Below are 24406 nucleotides of genomic sequence, written 5' to 3'. Positions count from 1 at the left end.
CTTATGTGCAGGCATTACAGGGCCTTAGGTATCCATGGTTACGTCTACTGATATAGTGACAGTTAGTTATATAGCTGCCAGTGGTCGTAACCGTGGATACCTAAGGTCCTGCAATACTTGCACATGAAGTAAGTGACATAGCGAATACTATACTACATTTCTAATTGAAGGTATTTGCTAATATTATTATTATTACACCTACTACTTATTGGGATAGGGTCTTGGAGATGGGAATACCCCTTTAAGTAAAGGTATGCATTGTAGATTGTCACTGTACGGGCATGTCGTGATACAGAGTGGATTTTCTGCAGAGGATTTATGTGTGTTTAGAAACTTGTAATGTGGCTGAGATTTTAAGAAATCTTGTCCACACACTGTGGAGAAAATCCACAGCCGAAATACACTAATTCATACTGCGGATTTTCACAGTGGATTTCACTATTTACAAAGAAAGGGTGAAATCTCTTTCAAATTCATAGCATTCCTTCAACTAAATCTGCTGCAGATTTGTCACATATGAACACAGCTTTAAATATGTTCCTTAAAGGTCTTCTGAACTTTTAGAGCATGTTTTGGGAAAGGCAAAATGATATAACTGATATAACTGAATTAATTGATGATACATTAGAATCCTCAAACAATTGTAAACTTTAAAGGGATTATCCAGGCTTTATGATATTAATGACCTATCCATATACAGTGTTGTGAAAAAGTGTTTGCCCCCTTCATGATTTCTTATTCTTTTGCATGTTTGTCACACTTAGGTGTTTCCGATCACAAAACTAATTGAAATATTAGACAAAGGTAAGACAAGTAAACACAAAATGCAGTTTTTAAATGAAGGTCTTTATTATTAAGAGGAAAAAGAAATACAAACCTACAGGGCCCTGTGTTAAAAAAGTGATTGCTCTCTAAATCTAATAACTGGTTGGGCCATCCTTGGTAGCAACAACTGCAATCAAGTATTTGCGATAACTGGCAATGAGTCTTTTACGAGGAAGACTGTAGGAAATTTGGCCCACTCATCTTTGCAAAGTTGTTGTAATTCAGCCACATTGGAGGTTTTCCGAGGATGAACCTCCTTTTTAAGGTTATGCCACAGCATCTCAATTGGATTAAGGTCAGGAATATGACTAGGCCACTCCAAAGTCTTAAATTTGTTTTTCTTAACCCTGCTGTTCTGTTCGGGTCTACTATACACTTATAATGTTCCGGACATTTTTGACCGGACCTATTAAAGTCTTGATTTTTAGCTAATTTAAGTGTTTTATTTGAATACCTGTTGCATTATTATACTGTATGTGAACATGGTTGTTCATATACAAATGAAAAATAAAATCAAAAACGTAATTTTTATTTTTTTTGTATCAAAAAATGTTACATGGCCTCATTGCAATATTCATGCATATTGCACCTTTGCACATAAAAACATATTCTTTATATAACTGTAAATGATAACTAATAACATCAAACTGTATGTAAATATATATTTTTCAAAAATATTATGTATTTGTATTGTGATGTTTTGTATGGTTATATTTATGAACAATTGGAATGCAGATTGTATGTCATCAATTCTTGATATAGCGTACCTAGTAGGACCTGTAGTATCTTTTATGACATTTAAAAAATACCTTCTTCCAGCCTGAGCAGAAGGCTGCAAGTTCCAAACTACATCTTTTTTTTTCGAATGGATTTCTTGCATTGACTAGTTGTCTGGGTTTCTTCATCAGATTCCACTTCAGAATCAGATTTCTCTGCATTTGTTTCCCCGTCACTTATGTGGTTCTCCTCTTTGGACACAGTTTCAAGCAGGACATCAGCATCTGAATCGGAGGTGTTTACAAGCTCCTCCAATTCCGCTTCAGTCAATATCCGTTTTCTCATCATGCAAAAAGGCAACACTGTGGAATGAAAACATAAAATATATACAGTACAGACCAAAAGTTTGGACACACCTTCTCATTTAAAGATTTTTCTATATTTTCATGACTATGAAAATTATACATTCACACTGAAGGCATCAAAACTATGAATTAACGCATGTGGAATTATATACTTAACAAAAAAGTGTGAAACCACTGAAAATATGTCTTATATTCTAGGTTCTTGAAAGTAGGCACCTTTTGCTTTGATGACTGCTTTGCACACTCTTGGAATTCTCTTGATGAGCTTCAAGAGGTAGTCACCGGAAATGGTCTTCCAACAATCTTGAAGGAGTTCCCAGAGATGCTTAGCACTTGTTGGCCCTTTTGCCTTCACTCTGCAGTCCAGCTCACCCCAAACCATCTCGATTGGGTTCAGGTCTGGTGACGGTGGAGGCCAGGTCATCTGGCGTAGCACCCCATCACTCTCCTTCTTGGTCAGATAGCCCTTACACAGCCTGGAGGGTCTGTACTGTACATAAACAATAATAATAAAATGAGATAACAAACTATTACCAGTTTCACAACAATGCACACAATAAGTGCCCTGTCACACATTGAGACATCCCCTGCGATTGCGATGCTGGAGCGTCGCAAATGAGACCATCCATATAAGCATGCACTCATTCTATCACAGCAATGATAATATATCCTCCTTATAAGCAGACATACACAGCCCTAATGCTCTCCCCACTTGCATACCAAAGAATGGGTCATCAAAAGTACAAGTCTCATGCAAGATGAAATAAGTGCTGGGCATTATTTCAACAAGCAGGCAGTGACCATTGTCTTACATCATAACACAGTAATCAACTAATGGCTGAGCAAAATAAAAAAAAAATGCTGCTTTACACTACACTATACAATCTAATAAAAAGAATTGAATAATTTGAGAATAAAATAATAGTTTATCTGCTTCATACCTGTAAAAATGAGTTTTCAGAGCTCTTCTGTCTATACATGTGCTCTCTCTATGTTCTTGCCAGTTGTACTGAAAGTGAAATAACTGTATAGACTAGCATGGTAATTGTCTACTGATAAGGTTAGAGAAAACACCATCCTTTAGCATAAGATAGCCCACAGTAAAACAAACACATTTGTTAAACAGAATTTATTAGTGCTCTTTTTAGGTCAGTATTACACAGTAATTGAACCAGCTAACACAAGGAAAATAAGAAAATCTTTTCATTTACAATGTGAAATGTTGACAAATGAATTGAACTATTTCTATATGAACAGCAGGGTAAATAAGATACAACGAAAATTTTTTACACATAAATATACTGGAAGTGAATCCATCTGCTGTATCGTAATTTGAAAATGTATGTATGTGTAAATCTGCAAGGACCAAAAGGACCTAGATAAATTGATAAATAGTAGTAGATGCAATATATAGTCCAAAATGAGATTATAACTCCTTTATTTTACTCAAAAAATGGCTGGAGATTAGTATAAAAGGCTATCTGTCATTTTTGACCGAACAGTACAAGTGTAAAAAAACCGTAGAGCTAAAAGTAAAAAAAAAAAACCTTCCCATAGTAACAACTCCTCAAATGAGGAAAAGTCAATTAACCACAAGTTTCAGAACCGCATAATGAATATTTTAAAAAATATCAAATTTCAAATTCAGTCATTTTTGACTGAACAGAACAGCAGGGTTAAGCGATTCAGAGGTGGACTTGCTAGTGTGTTTTGGATCATTGTCCTGCTGCATAACCTAAGTGCGCTTCAGCTTGAGGTCATAAACAGATGTCAGTACATTCTCCTTCAGGATTTTTTGGTAGACAGCCGAATTCATGGCTCCATTTATTACAGCAAGTCTTCCAGGTCTTGAAGCAGCAAAACAGCCCCAGACCATCACGCTACCCCCACCATATTTTACTGTTGGTATTATGTTCCTTTTCTGAAATGCGGTGTTACTTCTAAGCCATATGTAATGAGACATACACCTTACAAAAAGTTCAACTTTTGCCTTGTCAGTCCACAGAGTATTCTCCCAGAAGTCTTGGTGATGATCAAAATGTTTTCTGGTAAAACTGAGATGATCTTTTATGTTCTTTTTGCTCAGCAGTGGAGTTAGGAACACTGACCTTAACTGAGGCAAATGAGGCTTGCAGTTCTTTGGATGTTGTTGTGGGTTCTTTTGTGACCTCTTGGATGAGTTGTCTATGCACTTTTGAGGTAATTTTGGTCGGTCGGCCACTCCTTGGAAGGTTCACCACTGTTCCATGTTTTCGCCATTTGTGGATAATGGCTTTCACTTTAGGCCCTATAGTCCCAGACCTTCATTTAAAAACTGCATTTTGTGTTTACTTGTGTGATCTGAAACATTTAAATGTGACAAACATGCAAAAGAATAAGAAATCACAAAGGGGGCAAACACTTTTTCACACCATTGCATTAGGTCATCAATATCTGGATAGATGGCAGTTCCGTATATTGCTTTGCTTGCCGCTGCCGAGTACGGAACTTTATCTCCTATTCACATGACTGGGAGATAAATAGAAATACTCAGCAGGGGCCACTAAAGAATGTGTGGGCTGCTGTGTTCCACTTCACACATCACTGATAAACAGCCGCAGATATCAGCTGATCAATAGGGGTGCTAGATGTCAGACCACCCCCAATCTCATAATGATGACGTATCTTACAGATAATTTTCCCTATAAAGAAAATAAACGTCACATTCATGACAAAATACTTTTCACTGGGCCGCATGATGCAAAAATCAAAATTCTCAAGTTTTCAGAAACTACTGAACAATGAGAGATGACTGAAATTCCTGTCTGTCATTAATTTTTTTTGCCTTCAGACATCGCTGTCCTTCAGCGATCAGAAGGGATGTGTTCATAAGGGCAGGACATTCTCCTGAACATCTCTTCAAGGTGGAGGATACAGCTCTTTCATTATGTTATGACAATACATTTACTCTTACACCCCTGTCCTGGGTATCCTGGGCTCCGTTTCCTCTTCCTGGGTCAGCTGCAATTTGCTGTACTCCGGTGGTTGCCCGGAGTGGATCAATGACATCATCTCCCTAAACCTCTTTAAGGCCTAATTAGACACACACCTGTGTCCTGGGTTTGAGACTCTAGTCCTATGTTTGGTGCATCCATCCACCATCTGAACTTTTTATGTTTGCATTCATTCTTCTTGGGTTCCACTTTATCCGTCCTACTTCACCTGAGATTCCTTTGTGGCCAAGTCCTCACTGATCACGTGCCGTCCGGCTTGCTGCATCAACACCTGGGGTCCATGTGCCCACCCTGACCTAACGCTTAGAGGATCCACCTCACCTGGTGAGCCTAAGTGAAGACAATCCATCCTGTCAGTGCTTTGAACGCAGCATACTTTATGCTGCGTCCAATGCGCTGCACGCAGGTGAATCCGCATGGTTCAATGAACACATGCGGATTCATTGCATCCTATACATTACAGTAAATATAATTTCTCTTGCGAAGACCAGTGTCTCCGCAAGAGAAATTGACATACTGAGGTCTGTGAAGACGCGACACATGTCTGTGTCCACGGGTAAGCCGCAGGTGCCCGGAGACGCATAGTGGGCATGAGATTTGTATAAATCCCATCCACTATGCTGTAACATCTGGCCGCTGCAGATTGCACACAGCGCAAGTGTGCTGCGTCCGATCCGCAGCATTTACTGATTGTGTACCCTAATATTTCCATTTATGAATCAGGAGTAAATGTAGATAATCTCAGAAGTGTAAATATTTACGTGTGATGTGTAAATACAAGTTTGCTGGTAAAATTCCATCAATCATCTATTACATAACGGTGATGAGAACACATTGTATTACTATCCACTAATATGTAACAAATGTGCAGTGCTCATTAAAATGTTATTATAAATTTTCAGTAATTTCTAAGCAATCATTTACAGATGTCGGCAGATTCAGATTTATCCAGTAGGATTACACTCAATGTTACACAAAAATTACATCATAAACAGGTCTGTATACAGCTAACACAGTGGGAGTGTGATAACGCCGTGCAGAAAAAGATCAGATATTAGTTCTGTCTTCAATCCAGTTATATAAAAGTTTATTCCCATAACAAATTATTTTTTATTACCTTAAAACCTGAGTAATATTTAGATAGACGATAACAGATAAGTAGATAGAAAAACGGATACTGTTAAAACTGGTGATTTCACTGTGTTTATTATCTCTGTACTGTGAAATTACTGTTTTTCATCCCTTTCTTATGACTTTATATATTATACCTGTAACTTGACATTATGTTGTTACGATTATCTATACTGTGACATCATAATGGAGTCAATTCATCGATATGGTGTTGTTCATGTCAGTTTTGATGAGGGGGCATGGTGGAGTCACAGGCGCCTCATTAGTTAGAAGTTGAGGTGTGCCTCCCCACAAATCTTGATCCAGTCAGAGACTTAAGTGCGACTTCTGGCACTAAGGTATGCCATGTCTAGTATTGAATTAGATGGCCTAGTATTGCCATGCTACGCCACGCCTCATCCTGCTCCAGCTCCGCCAAAAGCGGCTTTGGCATGAAAACTTACTTTGTGTTGTGCCAAAATTTAGCAACTTTTTAAGGTGTGTACATCAGAAAACTGTCATAAACACTTTGATGTAGTGTATCCAATGTCTTTACCTCTGTACTACAACACTATATTGATCTCTATACTGTGCTGTCTCCCTTTTTATTATCAGCCCATTGTGGTGTTTCTGTGCTTTCTATCTCTGTACTGTGAAATCACTCTGTTTATTATTAGTGATGGGCGAGCACTAAAATGCTCGGGTGCTCGATGCTCGGGTCGAACAAATTGGAATACTTGGGTGCTCGACCCGAGCAACGAGCCCAATGTAAGTCTATGGGAAACTAGAGCATTTTTCAGGCGGATCCCCCCGGCGGTCTGCAGAGGGCCTAAAAATTGCCCAAATCGATGGCAACAGTGCTCAAATGACATGGGAACAGCATGGGGAAGACCCCTGGAAGCATTTCTGACTCCCAGGTCACTGCTGTCAACAACGTTGTCAGAGGTATTATGCCACTTTTACGGACTCACAATAAAACATACAAAAACGAAACCAAAATGGATTTTCCTGGGAATTTTGTTAAGGAACATCCTTTCCAGGATAATGATTTGTATATAAGGCAAAATAAATAACCAAAACCAAAAATCCTCCTCCACACCTTGGGCTATGTTCACACGTAGCGATTTTGATGCGTTTTTGCATTTTTGCATTACTTTCAACCAAGACAAATGCATTCACTGGGAAATGTCATTTTAACATTTTACAACCTTATCTGGCCATGTGGTGTGTGACACATCATCAGACATATGCATACAATGCTGAAAAGATATGGGAAAAGCATAGGGAAGACCCCTGGAAGCATTTCTGACTCAGAGGTCACTGCCTAAAAGTGTGCCCATCATAAGTGATCCTTGGCACATGCGAAGATGCCTCCCGCCATGCACCTGTCATCGCTGACTTGCAACAATCATCGTCCACGTCCTTGTCCCAGTGCAGCGTTCAGTTGTCCCTACCCCATTCCTTGGAAGCGCAAGTATGCGGCCAGCCACCCACCCACCCACACCAGGCTGCAATACTATACTGCCAAGCTGTCTACAATCTTGTGGCGGCGGGGACCGGGTATCCATACTCGGTCTCCAGCCGCCACTATTTGTCCTAGTGTCATCTCCACCTTCCACAAGCACGGGTCCTACAACATTACCCGTGCCCTCCCCAGTGAACTTACTGGGAAGGACCGCCTACCCACAAACACATTGTCAAGTGAATGTGTAACGGGTCTGGGAGGCGGAACCTCTGAGCTACTATACAAGGGGGCGGCCCTTGTAAGGGAGCGGGTGGCAGTCTCTGGATGAACGGACAGGGAGATACGGCAAGTGATCAGGGCAGTCTCTGGGTAAAGGGTAGGTACGACCTGTGATGGCAGAGCCTCCGGGTAGGCTAGCAGGCAGATGGTAGATGTGTGCTCCCAGGTGAGCAAGCGAGAGTCTCTGGAATAGCAGGTGGTCACGGCACGTGACGGCGGAGCCTCCAGGTAGGCAAGCAGGCAGGTAACGGAGAAGCGCTCCCAGGTGAGCGGGCAAGAGTCTGGAATAGCTGGTGGTCACAGCACGTGACAACGGAGCCTCCGGGCTGGCAAGCAGGCAGGTAACGGAGAAGCGCTCCCAGGTGAGCGGGCAAGCTGGTCCATAGACAGACTGACCGGAGTTGTAAGGCAGACCGTCGGACCTCAGGAAAGCAGACAGGTAACAAGTATTCAGGCAGGAATCAGGCAGGTAACTGGCAGGAAACTGGCAGGTAACTGGCAGCGGGACCTGAGGGCTGAAGCACAGGTGAGACACAGGTGCAAACAACATTGCTCGGGCACCTCCATTTTGGAGGAGGTGCCTTATATATGATGAAGTCCTCCGGCCATTGGCCGGGGACTCCTTAGGACGGCGCACGCGGCCCCTTTAAGAGGAGGGGAGCGCGCGCGCGCGCGCCCTAAGCACAGGGGCCGGGAAGGAGCGCGCGCTGAGAGCAGAGCGGGAGGAGGACGCCGGGAAGGAGCGCGCGCCGACAGCAGAGCGGGGAGAGGACGCCGGGCACGGAGCAGAGCGGTGAGGGGAGCAGCGTCCCTGCCTAGCAGAGGGCAGGGACGCCAGCGCTACAGTACCCCCCCCTTTAGGCCCCCCCTTTTTTAGGCCAGACAGAAATTTAGCTAGGATGAGAGGGGCATGGATGTTCTCCCGGGGCTCCCACGTTCTCTCCTCAGGACCAAACCCCTTCCAATCTACCAGAAAAAAGGTCTTTCCTCTTACCCTTTTGGTGGCAAGAATTTTCTCTACCTCAAACTCGTCCTCAGCAGAAACCGGAGCAGGAGGCGTACCTGTAGACTTGGAAAAAGAGTTAAGTACCACAGGTTTGAGGAGAGATACATGGAAGGAGTTAGGGATCCGTAAGTTGGCCGGGAGTTTCAATTTATAGGCCACCGGGTTGATCTGACTGATGACCTCCAGTGGGCCGATGAACCGAGGCCCTAACTTATAGGAAGGGATCTTGAGCCGGACATATTTGGACGAGAGCCAGACTTTATCCCCAGGACGGAATTGAGGAGGGTCCAGACGTTTTTTGTCAGCGTGTCTTTTCATACGCTCGGAAGACTGAAGGAGTGCGGATCGGGTACTCTCCCAAATGGAGGAAAATTTGCTAACGAGAGATTCCGCAGCCGGGTTGTCCACCGAGGTGGAGACAGGAAAAGGAATCCGAGGATGCTGACCAAAGACTACAAAAAACGGGGATTTGGAGGAGGATTCGCTCTCGTGATTATTGTAAGAGAACTCGGCCCATGGTAGGAGATCCACCCAGTCAGAATGGTGGGCATTAACGAAGTGCCAGAGGTAACTGGTCAGGTTCTGATTGATCCGCTCCACTTGACCATTGGACTGTGGGTGGTAAGCGGAAGAGAAGTCCAGGGTGACGTCTAGTAGTTTACAAGTGGCTCTCCAGAAGCGTGAGGTGAACTGTACCCCACGATCCGACACGATGTGGAGGGGCAGGCCATGAAGACGGAAGATGTGACGAATAAAGTCTCTAGCTAGCTCGGGTGCAGACGGGAGGCCTGGCAGGGGAACGAAATGAGCCATCTTGGAGAAGCGGTCAGCGACCACCCAAATGACTGTACAACCGGCAGAGAGTGGGAGGTCAGTTATGAAGTCCATTGCAATATGCTGCCAGGGGGCAGCAGGTACTGGGAGCGGAAGGAGGCGACCGGCTGGCAGATGTCTCGGAACCTTGTTGCGGGCGCAGGACACACAGGCAGAAACAAAGTCTATTACATCCTTGTGCAGGGTAGGCCACCAGTAGTGCCGGGAAATAAGCTGGAGGGTCTTCTTCTGACCAGCGTGGCCAGCCAGTTTAGACGAGTGACCCCAGTGAAGGATCTTCTCCCGATCAGGTACTGATACGAACGTCTTTCCGGGAGGGAGACGATTTAGACTCACGGGAGCCACCTGCATTACTCTGGCGGGATCGATGATGTGTTTCGGATCTTCCTCGAGATCAGATACCAGAAAGGATCGAGACAAGGCGTCCGCCTTGACGTTTTTGTCAGCCGGGCGAAAATGAAGGACAAAATCAAAACGAGCAAAAAACAAGGACCACCGGGCTTGGCGCGGGTTAAGTCTCTGGGCATGCTGGAGGTAAGCCAAGTTCTTGTGGTCAGTGTAAATTATTACCGGGTGAAGAGCCCCCTCAAGCAGGTAACGCCACTCCTCCAATGCCAGTTTGATGGCCAATAACTCTCGATCTCCTATGGAATAATTGCGCTCTGAGGAGGAGAAGAGTTTAGAGAAGAAGCCGCAAGTTACCATCCTCCCGGAAGAAGATTTTTGAGTAAGTACCGCTCCAGCTCCAGAGGAGGAGGCGTCCACTTCCAGGAAGAACTGCTTGTTGCCGTCCGGGCGATGCAGCACCGGGGCGGAAGAGAAGGCCTGTTTTAAGGAAAGAAAGGCTTCTTCTGCTTCGGGCGGCCACTCTTTGGGATTAGTACCCTTACGGGTGAGCGCGGAAATTGGGGCAGTCCGGGAAGAGAAGTGTGGTATGAAGAGGCGGTAGTAGTTGGCGAAGCCCAGGAACCGCTGAATGGCCTTCAGCCCCTCCGGTCGAGGCCATTTCTCGATGGCAGACAGTTTCTCTGGATCCATTCGTAGGCCGGTCTGAGAAATAATGTAGCCCAAAAACGGAAGCGAGGTCTGCTCAAAGAGGCACTTCTCGTATTTAGCGAAGAGGTGATTCTGCCTGAGCCTGAGCAGGACCTGACGAACGTCCCTCCGGTGAGTCTGGAGATCCGGAGAGAAGACCAAGATGTCGTCCAGGTACACCACTACGCAGGAGTAGAGAAGGTCCCGGAAGATGTCATTGACCAACTCTTGAAAGACGGCAGGAGCGTTACAGAGACCAAAGGGCATTACCAGGTATTCATAGTGGCCGTCCCGGGTGTTGAATGCCGTCTTCCATTCATCCCCTTGACGGATACGAACCAGGTTGTACGCCCCACGGAGGTCTAGTTTGGTGAAGATTCTAGCCCCCCTCAGACGATCAAATAATTCTGGAATGAGCGGAAGGGGATACTTATTCTTCACCGTGATCTGGTTTAGGCCTCTATAGTCTATACAGGGACGGAGAGAGCCGTCCTTCTTTTTGACGAAAAAGAAGCCTGCTCCCGCCGGGGAGGTAGATTTCCGGATGAATCCCCTGGCCAGATTCTCCTCAATATATTCGGACATCGACCGGGTCTCAGCAGCGGATAAAGGATAAATACGCCCACGGGGAGGAGTAGTACCGGGTAACAGGTCGATGGGACAGTCGTATGGTCTATGAGGGGGTAATGTCTCTGCCTCCTTTTTATTAAAGACATCAGCATAAGACCAATAAGGAATTGGAAGTCCAGGTAGATTAGCTGGGGTAGGAGAGGGACGGACGGGATGGACGGGAACCAGGCAGGTCTTATGACAGTCTTGTCCCCAGCGAAGGACTTCTCCGGTTTGCCAGTCAAGCACGGGTGCATGTTTCTGGAGCCAAGGCAGACCTAGCAAGAGGGCGTGAGAGAGTCCAGGCAGAACATGAAAGGAGATACTCTCAGAATGCAGCATTCCCACCTGCAGAGTAATGGATTCGGTGATGAGTTGGATGGGGCGTGGTAAGAGACCCCCATCCACGGCAGCCACAGACAAGGGTACAGCCAGAGGTTTGGTGGGGATGCGGTATTTCTCTACCAGGGACTGTGAAATAAGATTCCCGGCTGCTCCAGAGTCCAGTTGGGCTAGTTCGAAATAACGGTTCTCCCCGTAGACGATTGAAACTGACAACAGCAGGGATGGAGAGGATTTATTCTTGTCTAGGTGGACCTCTCTGAGCGAACCTAGACACAGGCGTTTCCCGACCTCTCCGGGCAGGCACGGATCCGGTGCTCCTTACTGCCACAGTAGAAGCAGGTCCCCTCGGCACGGCGTAAGTCCTGATGGGTCTTGACCATCTTGGTCTGGCCGACCTGCATAGGCTCAGGAGGGTGTACCTGGTTAGAGACAGAAGGAGTGACGGGTTTCTGAAAAGTAGGAGCTAGACGTGGTAACCTCCTCTCACGGGTGACCTCTCTGGCACGCTCCTGGAACCGTAGGTCAATCCGGGTGGCAAGAGTTATTAAGTCATCGAGAGTGGTAGGAATGTCCCGACCGGCAAGTTCATCTTTAATACGGCCAGACAGACCCTCCCAGAAGACGGAAACCAGAGCGTCGTTATCCCAGGCCAGCTCCGAGGCAAGGGTACGGAACCGTATGGCATATTGGCCCACGGTGAGACTCCCCTGACGGAGGCGTAGCAACGATGATGCAGATGAGGTCTTCCGTCCGGGTTCGTCGAAGACTTTCCGGAAAGCCGTGAGAAAAGCAGGCAAGTTGGACACCAGGGGGTCTCCTCTCTCCCATAGAGGATTTAGCCAGGCCAGGGCCTCCCCGGTGAGATGGGACATGATGAAGGCAATTTTGGCCCGGTCGGAGTTAAACTGGTAGGACAAAAGTTCGAAATGCAGGGTGCACTGATTTAAGAAGCCCCGAGCCTGGACGGAGTCGCCTCCGAAGCGAGGAGGTGCAGAAAGCCGGGGTCCGGGGTAGGATACCATGGTATTAGTGGGCAGCGGAGCTGCCGGATTGCAAGATATGGCACTGGCGGAGGTTGTTGGTGGATCAGACAGAGTGTTCAGGCGAGTATTAACATTCCGCAGGTGACCCAGGATGGACTCCTGTTGGGACCTCTGACGGGACAGTTCAAGACAGAGGTCCGAGAGCGAGGGAGCTTGGGTGCCACCGGGTTCCATGGCCCGAGCAAACTGTAACGGGTCTGGGAGGCGGAACCTCTGAGCTACTATACAAGGGGGCGGCCCTTGTAAGGGAGCGGGTGGCAGTCTCTGGATGAACGGACAGGGAGATACGGCAAGTGATCAGGGCAGTCTCTGGGTAAAGGGTAGGTACGACCTGTGATGGCAGAGCCTCCGGGTAGGCTAGCAGGCAGATGGTAGATGTGTGCTCCCAGGTGAGCAAGCGAGAGTCTCTGGAATAGCAGGTGGTCACGGCACGTGACGGCGGAGCCTCCAGGTAGGCAAGCAGGCAGGTAACGGAGAAGCGCTCCCAGGTGAGCGGGCAAGAGTCTGGAATAGCTGGTGGTCACAGCACGTGACAACGGAGCCTCCGGGCTGGCAAGCAGGCAGGTAACGGAGAAGCGCTCCCAGGTGAGCGGGCAAGCTGGTCCATAGACAGACTGACCGGAGTTGTAAGGCAGACCGTCGGACCTCAGGAAAGCAGACAGGTAACAAGTATTCAGGCAGGAATCAGGCAGGTAACTGGCAGGAAACTGGCAGGTAACTGGCAGCGGGACCTGAGGGCTGAAGCACAGGTGAGACACAGGTGCAAACAACATTGCTCGGGCACCTCCATTTTGGAGGAGGTGCCTTATATATGATGAAGTCCTCCGGCCATTGGCCGGGGACTCCTTAGGACGGCGCACGCGGCCCCTTTAAGAGGAGGGGAGCGCGCGCGCCCTAAGCACAGGGGCCGGGAAGGAGCGCGCGCTGAGAGCAGAGCGGGAGGAGGACGCCGGGAAGGAGCGCTCCGACAGCAGAGCGGGGAGAGGACGCCGGGCACGGAGCAGAGTGGTGAGGGGAGCAGCGTCCCTGCCTAGCAGAGGGCAGGGACGCCAGCGCTACAGAATGTGGTCAGGGATGGTACGGAGCCAGTCCACAGCTTTTTTTTTTTGAGAGTTGTATTTCACAACAGCCATATACTTTAGCTTGGTGAAAGGACTTGGGAAACCATATCTACTCCAGCTGTCATTTCTCCCAGGAAGTCCTCTAAAGCTGCTTTCACTTGAAATGTGGCCTTTTAGGCTTGTGGAGGCAGAAGCTTTTCACAACCTCAAGCCGGCGGCGGCCGGGTGTCCATACTCGGTCCCCAGCCGCCACTATTTCTCCGGAAATCGTCTCCGCCTTCCACGAGCACGGGTCCATTACAACATTACCCGTGCCTTCCCCAGTGCACTTACAGGGAAGGACCGCCTAACTACAAACACGTGGACAGGTGAATGTGGCCAGGGACGGTACGGAGCCAGTTCACATTAAAAATGCAGCCATAGAGTGTCCGGGAACCTTCCCACACACTTTTCTTAGCCAGGGCTGCTTCTCAGGGTTGGATGGGCCCACCAGAGAATCCTCGGGTGGGCCCTGGCTTCTCCATCAGGCGAGTTCATGATAGGCGCAAACTTTACAGCTGCTATGGGGCTCTTCAGCGGGGAAGAAAGGTGAGCCCTCAGAATCAAATCTTCTCGTGGGCCCAATGGTTTTCAGTCTGACACTGCTTCTCAGTGAGAGTTGTATTTCACCACAGCCATATTCTTTAGCTCGGTGAAAGGACTGGCATAGAGGGAAACAGTATCTACTCTGGGTGTCATTTCTCCCAGGAAGGCATCTAATGCAGCTTGTTGCAGAAGCAATAGCAGCCCATCCAACATCAGCTCGCACTTGTCGGTGGTGCTTCGATACACAAAGATCTTTCTTTGTGCCTTTAATTTCATGAGTTGGGCAAATCTGATCTGCAATGCGGTTTGAGAAATAACATGCATAAGCACGTCCAATCCACATTAAAAAAGCAGCCATAGAGTGTCCGGGAACCTTCCCACACACTTTTCTTAGCCAGGGCTGCTTCTCGGCAGGGTTGGACGGCCCCACCATAGAACCGGAGACTCCTCCGGTGGGATCTGGCTTCTCCTTCAGGAGAGTTCATAGTGCCAAGGTGAGGCCATGATGATGATAGAGGCCACTATCTGCTTTGTTTTCTGTTACTTGAATGCAAGCGCAAGTATGCAGCCAGCCACCCACCCACAGGCCGCAAAACTAGACTGACAGATTTCTAGGCAGCTGCTTGCACTTGAAATGTGGCCTTCTAGGCTCGTCGAGGTGAAAGCTGTCCACAACCTTATGGCGGTGGATGCCGGGTGTCCATACTCGGTCCCCAGCCGCCACTATTTCTCCTGGAATTGTCTTCTACAAGCGCGGGTGCCTGAACATTACTACTGGTACTTTTCTGTGGGAATCTGCTTGCCTGCTACCAGCCTGGAATATTTCCAGTAAACTATGGTACGACGCCATGGTATTAGCACTGCCCCCAGTACCAGTAGCGAAGCTATCCCCAATTTCCTTCTCAGGAATTTTATTTGGTAGACTGAGTGGCTGCCCAAATACATTAGTTTCTCACAAAGGATCTGAAGAAATAGTGGCAGTAGGTGCAAGTTTCTCCAGCCTGTTAGATATCAGAGGGTGAACGGCAGCACATTAGATCAGTGGGTAGCACTGAAGCCTTGCAGCGCTGGGATTCTGGGTTCAAATCCCAGCAAGGATGTATGTTCTCCCCGTGTTTGTGTGGGTTTCCACCTCAGCCATAGAGTGTCCGGGAACCTTAACACAGACTTTTTTCTTAGCCAGGACTGCTTCTTGGCAGGGTTGGACGGTCCCACCAGAGAATCCTCTGGTGTGCCCTGGCTTCTACATCAGGAGAGTTCATGATAGCGCTAACTTTGCAGCTGCTATTGGGCTCTTGAGCGGGGGAGAAAGGTAAGCCCTCAGAATCAAATCCTCTGGGGGGGGCAAATGTTTTTCAATCTGAAACAGCTTTTCTGTGGGATTTTTATTTCACCACAGCCATATTCTATAGCTTGGTGAAAGGACTGGCATAGAGGGAAACCGTCTCTACTCCGGCTGTCATTTCTCCGTCACCAGGTTCTGCCCATTGTCACACATGACCATGCCTGGCTGTATGTTCAGCGATGAGAGCCACAGATAAGGCTTCTGTGTTACAGCTTTCAACAACTCTGCAGCGCTGGGCGGTTTGTCACCTAAGCATTAAGCATGTTATCTTCAGCACAGCCTGTTGCCGCTTGGCCTAGACAGTGCTGCAGTGCATTCAGCTTGTGACTGATGTGGTCATTTCGGAGATGGAGGAGGAGGTGCAGGAGCTGGACAATGTGGTTACATTGAGGTTACATTGGTGACTCTGTTTTTTATACTAAAGAAAAATCCTACTGTTTGTGTTTTTTCGTTATTTTTTAAGACAAATGTATTCACCAGGAAATGTCATTTTAACATTTTACAACCTTATCTGGCCATGTGGTGTATGTGACACATCATCAGACACATTCTGTTTCATTTATGATGGAGGGACTCTGAAAGTCACAAAGCCTATTTTTATAGGGTCATCTGGCGGCCCTTACTATTCTTAAAGAACCAGCAGTCGGCCCTCGCTATTGTTAGAGAGCCATCAGCCGGCTATGCTTTGTTGTTCCCATTATTAATGAGTGGGTCTCCTATACTGTTATTGCATATGCAGTGACTGCAAGGGCTGCCAAAAATTCAGACGCAAACCAATACCCCTTTGAAGAGACATAGAGGAGGGTCTCAGTAAAAAAAATGTTCCCATTATAAAGGAGCGGGTCTCCTATAGTGGTAATGCCCATGCTGTGACTGCAAGGGCTGCCAAAATTTGGGAAAAACCCCACTAAGAATTTAAAGACACATAGAGCAGGGCCAGAGCAGCATGGTACGACATGTTCCCATTAGAAAGGAGCGGGTGTGCTATACAGATATAGGGTATGCAGTGAGTCCAACGTCTGACAAAATTTAGGAAGAACCCCACTAACAATTTAAAGACACATAGAGCAGGGCCACAGTAACGGTACGACATGTTCCCAATAGAAAGGAGAGGGTCTGCTATACAGTTATAGGGTATGCAGTGAGTCCAATGGCTGACAAAATTTAGGAAAAACCCCACTAACAATTTAAAGACACATAGAGCAGGGCCACAGTAACAACAAATTCCCATTATTAGGAAGTGGGTCTCCCATATTGTTGGCCTATGCAGTGAAGAAACGGCTGCCAAAAATTTGGAGGAACTCCAATGCCCCTTGGAAGAGACGTAGAGGGCCTCATGAAAAAATGTTCACATTATTAGGAAGTGGGTCTCCCATAGTGTTGGCCTATGCAGTGAATGCAAGGGCTGCCAAAACTTGGGAGGCACTCCAATGCCCATTGGAAGAGACGTAGAGGGCCTCATAAAAAAATGTTCCCATTAGAAAGGAGCGGGTCTCCTATACTTGTAATGCCCATGCACTAAGTGTATGGGCTGACAAACATTTACCCCTGGGGGTATACATGAACATACTGTATAAAAATTTTTTTTACGGGCATCATAAACACCCTTTAAAAAAATTATGTGGGTGTTGCATCACGGATCACGGTCACCCTGGTGATATGATGGTGGAAGATGGGGATGAGGAGAAGGAGTAGGACAAGAGCAAATAGCCAAAATCAGGAAGCGTATACCCATGCATGGGTGTGAAAAGGTGCATGGGAATACAGCTCCCAAATAAAGACACTGTATTTGAGTTTATGTTACGCTGCTATCATTCGGTGGTATTGAGAAGTCTGGCCCAATCCAGCCCTTGTTCATTTTTATAAGAGTCAGCCTGTCAGCATGTTCAGTTAACAGGCAGATGCCCTTATCAGTTATAATTCCACCAGCAGCACTAAAAACTGGCTCTGATAAAACGCTAGCGGCAGGGCAGGCCAGGACCTCCAAATAGTAGAGAGCCAGTTAATTCCACGTATCCAGCTTGGATACCCAATAATTATAAGGCACAAAGGAATCACGGAGGACGTTGGTACGGTCGGCAAGGTACTCCCTCAGCATCTTCCCAAACTTTGCACTCCTTGTGAGAGTACCCCGCGCCTCAGGGCCTGTGCAATGGGAGGGGCTGAGAAAATTCTCCCCGAACTTTGACAGTGTTCCCCTGTCTCTGCTGGATTGGAGTTGTGTCTCTCTCGCCGGTAGTCCTTAGTTGTCCAACGAACTGTGACCTCTGCCGCTAGCGTTTTCAGATGGGAATTTTTTTAATAGTTCCGCAACAAGGGCCTTCTGGTACTGCCCCATTTTTGTAGACCTGTCCGCCTCAGGAATAAGAGATATAAAGTTCTCCTTGTAGCGTGGGTCTAGAAGTGTCACCAGCCAGTAATGACTGTCACACAAAATTTTGAGAACGCGTGGGTCATGGGAAAGTCAGCGTAACATAAACTCAGCCATGAGTCCCAGACTGCTAACAGGAAAGACTTCCATGTCCTCACCAAGAGGATGAGTGACCATGCTCTCCTCCTCCTCCTCTCTGTCCTCAGGCCATCCACGCTGAACAGACGGTATGACAGTTGTGCAGGTAGTACCGTCTATCGTGCATGAAACTATCTCCTGTTCTTCCTCCTCCTCCTCTTCCTTATTGTCACCCAATCCATGTTGGGATGAGATGAGGCTGGGCTGTGTGTAATCATCCTGTATGGTTCCTTGCTCCTTCTCATCGTGCTCCGCCTGCAATGCATCCTCTTTGATTGAGAGCAGAGAGCGTTTCTGAAGACAGAAAAGCGGGATGGTGACGCTAATTATGGCGTCATTGCCGCTCACCATCTTGGTGGAGTCCTCAAAGTTTTGGAGGATGGTACATATGTCTGACTTCCATGTCCACTCCTGAGGTCTTATGTGTGGAGTCTGAACTGAATACCGACGGCCTTGTTGATGCTGGTACTCAACAACTGCTCTCTTCTGCTCACAAATCCTTCCCAACATCTGCAGTTTAGAGTTCAAACGCGTGGGGCATCACACACCGGTCTGTTAGCCGGAAGCTGCAAACGCTGCTGAAACATGGCAAGGGCGGCAGAAGCTGTAGGTGACTTTCTAAAATGGGCACACAGGCGGTGTACTTAAGCAGATCCGGCAGCTCCGGGTAGGATTTGAGAAACCGCTAAACCAGGAGGTTAAGCACATGGGCCAGGCATGGTATGTGTGTGAGTTCATCTCGCCTCAGAGCCGCCACCAGGTTCCGGCCATTGTCACACACGACCATGCCTGGCTGTAGGTTCAGCGGTGTGAGCCACAGATCTGTCTGCTCTTTCAGAGCTGTCCACAACTCTTCAGCATTGTGCGGTTTGTTACCTAATCATATTAGCTTCAACACAGCCTGTTGCTGCTTGGCCGAGGCAGTGCTGCAGTGCTTCCAGCTTGTGACTGATGTGGTCATTTCGGTGATGGACGCTGAAGAGGAGGCTGAGGAGGATGAGGTGCAGGAACTGTAGGCTGTGGGGGCAACCCTGATTGACCTAGGGCCTGCAATCCTTGGCGTCGGGAGGACGTGTTCTGTCCCAAGGTGCGACTGGGTCCCGGCTTCCACTATGTTAACCCAGTGTGCCATCAGTGAGATGTACCGTCCCTGTCCACAAGCACTTGTCCAAGAGTCCATGGTTAGGAGGACTTTCCCGGCAACTGCGTTGTTGAGGGCACGGCTAATGTTTTGGGACACGTGCTTGTGTAATTCAGGGACGGCCCACCGGGAGAAATAGTGGCGGCTGGGGACCGAGTACCGAGGAATGGCCGCTGCCATCAGGTTGCGGAATGCTTCCGTCTCCACGAGCCTAAAAGGCAACATTTCGAGCGCAAGCAGTCGCGAAATGTGGGAATTTAGTAGTGTGGCTTGTGGGGCGTTGGCTGCGTATTTGCGCTTCTGTTCCAAGGACGGGTATGGACAACTGAATGCTGCGCTGGGACAAGGACGTGGACGTGCTTCCTGATGCTGCTACTTGAGAGTGTGCAATGATAGGTGCAGGGCAGGAGGCATCTTCGCATGCACCATGAACAGGGGATTGGCTTGCATGCACAACAGCAGAAGAAGCAGTGGTGCCACCCACAGACACTGTTCCTGGACCCTGGGGTTCGGCCCACAAAGTCGGGTGCTTTGCTGCCATATGTCTGATCATGCTGTTGGTGGTCAGGCTGGTCGTTTTGCCAGCCCTGCTGATGCTGGCCTGGCAGGTGGTGCAAATGGCCTTTATGGGGTTATCGGCAGAGTCTTTAAGAATCAACCAGACTAGGGAAGACCTAACAGTTGTACTGGCAACTTCCTTCGTGTTGGTGTTACGGGGAGCAATTGCCTGCCTTCTGTCTGCTGCCACCACACTGCATCTTCCTGCCTGTTGGGGTGCTCTGCCTCCCTCCCCCTGTGTGCTGCTCTCCTCACTCTGCGTGCCCTCTTGCTAGGTTGGGTCAGTTACTATATCATCCACCACCTCGTCTTCCACTTACGCACCCTGGTCCTCCTTCTGACTTGCTGGCAATTGTGTTTCATCATCGTCCACCTCTTGTGACACTTTCCCACTGTCGCCTTTGTGTGACCGTGGCTGCTCAAATATTTGGGCATCGCTACATGCGATCTCCTCTTGCCCCACTTCAAGTGGACCGGGCGAGAGGCCCGAATCTATAAATGGAAATGTGAACAGCTCTTTGGAGTGTCCAAATGTGGGATCACTTGTCGCTGGGCACTCGGCATTGTGGGAGGAAGGAGGTTCAGGGTGAGGAATATGCGGTCCAGACTCACAGCTACTGAGACTTGACCGTGTAGAAGACAAGGTGGTGGTGGTGGTGGCTAAGTGACTGGAAGCATTATCTGCTATCCAACCAATAACCTTTTCACACTGCTCTGTGTTCAATAGTGGTGTTCTGCGGTCCCATATTAATTGGGATTGGAAGGTCAAGCAAGAAAATGTGGGTGTTTGTTGTGCCACAATTTCATCTTGCCCACGGCCTCGGCATGCACCATCAACATCATGTCCAGTTCCCCATCCCTTGCCACGTGCCTTGCCCATTTTAAATGGAAGACAATATCTTCCACGCTCACTACAAATCACTGAATTTGGAGCGAACTTATATGTGATCCGTGTGACGGACAAACCACAGTTTTAAATACCTGGCCTGTAGGTAACTATTTTGAACAGCAAACTGGTATCAATAGCTTCACTGACACACTGAAACAAATTTTTAATGGAGGCCAGAAATGGCAGTATTTTCTGAAAACGTAGATGTGATCCGTGTGACGGAGAAAACACAGTTTTAAATACCTGGCCTGTAGGTAACTATTTTTAACAGCAAACTGGTATCAACAGCTTCACTGACACATTGAAACAAATTTTTAATGGAGGCCAGAAATGGAAGTATTTTCTGAAAATGTATATGTGATCCGTGTGACAGAGAAAACACAGTTTTAAATACCTGGCCTGTAGGTAACTATTTTTAACAGCAAACTGGTGTAAATATCTTCACTGACACACTGAAACAAATTTTTAATGGAGGCCAGAAATGGCAGTATTTTCTGAAAACGTATATGTGATCCGTGTTACGGAGAAAACACAGTTTTAAATACCTGACCTGTAGGTAACTATTTTGAACAGCAAACTGGTGTCAATATCTTCACAGACACACTGAAACAAATTTTTAATGGAGACCAGAAATGGAAGTATTTTCTGAAAATGTATATGTGATCCATGTGTCAGACAAACCATAGTTTCAAATAGCTGGATTTTTAGCGCTGTAATATGGAAAGGACCTGGCTGTATTCTGCAGTGTCAACAAGCAAATGGTGCAGAAAAACGGATTGAGTTCCAAAAAAAAATTATTCCTGGCCCCTGAGACCAGGGCCTATTGCTAGAAATATCTAACAGCAGCAGCAAACAAAACTGGAATGGAGCCTCTTGTGCTATGTGCACTGCAGTCTGCTATATACCTTGTCTGACTATATACACTGCCTGCCTGATATCTCTGCAGATGGATTAGTCCTCAGAAGGACTGTTTGTTGAGATGGATATGTGTCTCTAATATAGTTTGGTACACCTACACTAACTAGAAACAAGCAAATCTCTCCCTAGCTCAGCAGCACCTCTCCCTACACTTGTCTGATTCCGGAGTGACTGTGACAAGCATGGCGGCGCCAGGTCTGATATAGACCTGATGATGCTGTGTGGCCAGCCAATCACTGTAATGCCACAACCAACATGGCTGCGGCATTACAGTGAGTGGCAGACAATCCCTGCAAGTTCCTTGGCTCTGTAAAGAGCACCAACATGCAGGGAGGTGACCCGAGCTCCCACCGAGCAACCCCGGAAATACTCGGCGAGTGCCGAGCATCTCGAGCAGTGAGATGCTTGGGCGAGCACCGAGCAGTAGCGACCATGCTCGCTCATCACTATTTATTATACCTCTATTACTGCATCACTGTTTTTCTTATATATGCACTGTAACATCATTGTGTTTATTACATCACAGTTTATTATCTATAATTGGTGACCTCACTATGTTTATTACTCCTGTCCTCTTAAAGGAGTAGTCCACTACTCGGAGAACACCTACTAAATAATATTGCCCCATGTAGATTAAAAACACTTTATATTCACCTCCAGTGATGACGCTGTTCTAGCATCATTGGTGCCAGGTCTCCTGGGGCTCACTTTTGTTATGTTGCGTGAGCACTGCAGCCCATCAGAGACCTCTAATGGCCACTACATTCTCATTTCCTTCAGACAAAATTGACATCTGGGAGAAATAAGATTTGTTTCTGCTCTCTGAATTTCTCTGAATCTTAGTTACTGTCACGCAAGGTGTGGGAAAGACTTAGTGCAACACAAAGGGAAGAGGGAAAGGGGGAGTGGAGACCTCCTAGGTTGATCTAGCGTCACGCTGTCTCCCCTAACGTCCCTGTATTGTCTCTGCACTAATCGCCGCACGCGTGCCTCGCCCTGTCTTACCCTGGCATATGGCTAAGGCTAGGGATGGGAGGAGATGAGCACTAGCCGATCTCCACTAAACACTATAGACAACAAGGGTACACAAACAGGGTAAAATTGCTTAGCTTTAGGCGACTCCAGACAAATGTGCACACGTCTTCATGCTCCAGAGAGGACAAAGTACTGCTCTTGCTAAAGCCTTCACAAGTAGTAATAAATATTGCCAGCACTCTGAAACACAGCAGGTATTTATATACCCAAGCAGGGTGTTAATTAGCCAGAGGAAGGTAGCCGCTGGGTCCTAGAGACAGCCTCTAAGAAGATGTCTGTAATGCCAAACGTAGAGATCTCTTGCAACCAACTGCAGGTCGAAGGTCTGTCACTTCTGACATACCCGTGACAGTTACATTGGAGTTTCCAATTAGTGGCCATGGACTGGCAGCAGGGCTCACATGACATAACATTACGTTAGCCATCTGTCTTATTCATCTGTCTTGTTCCCGATTTTCAGCTTGTCTAAACATGCCAGCAATCACTTTGTGAACAAGCAAAACACTCATTTGTCTGGTGAGATCCTCGTTCTCTGCTGTACATCTGTGCTACTGAAAAAATGATGTTTTATGCTCCCAGAATGATCATATTAATGATGGTTCAGTCAGCATACATAGTAGGGCAGTAGGCATGTCTAAACAGGTGTGTAAATGTTACCTATCATCACTGTGTTTTACATCACTCTGGTAATACTGTGTTTTTTATTCATGTGCTGTGCAGTACCGTGTTTGGTACCCATTGACATCAATTAATTATTATCTCTGTATCATTACATCTCCATGTTTATTACTCCTGTACTATGATATTACAGTTTGTTATCTATATTTTGTGATCAGTGACTTAACACTAAAAGCAGCAAGTCAAGCAGCCGCTGTGGGGCCCACGAGTCGTGGGGAGTGGTGCAACCCCCCTTGCACAGTGTCACAGTTTAAACGGTATTTCCATTTTCATGATGCGTATACAGCCAAGGACAGACATCACTGGTGCCACCTGTGCAGCCGCACAGGAGCCCAAGAAATTTGGGGGCCCATTTTTACCTCCAAATCAGTGTGTGCATTGTGATGAGATATTGGGCTGCATAAGGCCCATGTACTGTTTTTGCACAGTAGCCTTTTTCTCTCTGAATCCAACAGTGGTGCAACATCTGCAGCCCACAGAGGCTAAATAGGTGGGGTCCTTTTTCACCTCCACAGCAGCAAGCAACTTTTGTCACATACACATAAAGGGGTGCATTATGATGAGATAATGGACTACAAAGGGCCAATATACTGTTATACTGTTATTGTGTAAGGTGCCCCAGCGAGGTAGTCGTGGGCGAGCTGTAGCCCTCTCTCGCTATGGCACCCTACAGACAATACGTGTCCTCCCTCTGAAGTGTGGCTGTGTATGTAGTGCTCTTCACTTACTTCAAGCCATCCGATCCCGGCTGTCTCCAGGCAATTTTCTTCTGGGACCAGGGCAGCAATAATTTCAGAGGAAACGAGGTTCTTAACCAGAACTTGGACTTTACTTGGGGAAGAGGAATATATACAATATTTACAGTCAGATATAAAGGATAAGGCCCGACAGGCAATCATCTCTCTCACAGGCGCTGTTAACTGCTTCAGCCCTGGTTCCCTCTTTAAGCGGAGCATCTCTGTGGCTATAATCCTTGGCCCAAGAGACTCCTCTGTATTGACAGTGACCTGGATCTGATATCTCTCCCCCACGTCTTAGCCTGGAGTCCTATTAAGCTTCCT

At 47.2% G+C, this 24406-nt stretch overlaps 2 protein-coding genes across 2 annotated transcripts in view; both read right to left on the bottom strand.

Annotated features, from left to right (window-relative positions):
* The window catches only part of CPA6 (carboxypeptidase A6), a 400270-nt gene that overhangs the window by 325413 nt on the left and 50451 nt on the right, over positions 1-24406 (bottom strand). The gene's annotated exons all lie outside the window — the stretch shown is intronic.
* On the bottom strand, positions 913-24406 carry LOC141265833 (uncharacterized). Its single transcript, XM_073679427.1, has 3 exons — positions 24074-24406; positions 2124-2397; positions 913-1904 (listed from the first exon to the last, which is right to left on the bottom strand). The coding sequence occupies exons 1-3, from the start codon at positions 24299-24301 to the stop codon at positions 1672-1674; spliced, it is 735 nt and encodes a 244-aa protein (XP_073535528.1). The 5' UTR covers positions 24302-24406; the 3' UTR covers positions 913-1671.

The sequence above is a fragment of the Phyllobates terribilis genome, unplaced genomic scaffold, assembly GCF_046119375.1.
Source record: "Phyllobates terribilis strain yellow unplaced genomic scaffold, ASM4611937v1 Scaffold_4__5_contigs__length_816908805, whole genome shotgun sequence".
In the NCBI taxonomy this organism is placed as follows: domain Eukaryota; kingdom Metazoa; phylum Chordata; class Amphibia; order Anura; family Dendrobatidae; genus Phyllobates; species Phyllobates terribilis.
This window is presented reverse-complemented; position numbering and strand designations above follow the sequence as displayed.

Bases quoted from the DNA above. Each gene is read 5' to 3' on its own strand.
- LOC141265833 (XM_073679427.1), bottom strand. From the start codon at position 24,301: ATGCTCCGCTTAAAGAGGGAACCAGGGCTGAAGCAGTTAACAGCGCCT. The intron at 2,398-24,073 runs GTAAGTGAAGAG...GTTTATGTACAG, and splicing joins CCGGGATCGGATGGCTTGAA to TACAGACCCTCCAGGCTGTG. The intron at 1,905-2,123 runs GTGCCTACTTTC...TTCATTCCACAG, and splicing joins AGCAGTCATCAAAGCAAAAG to TGTTGCCTTTTTGCATGATG.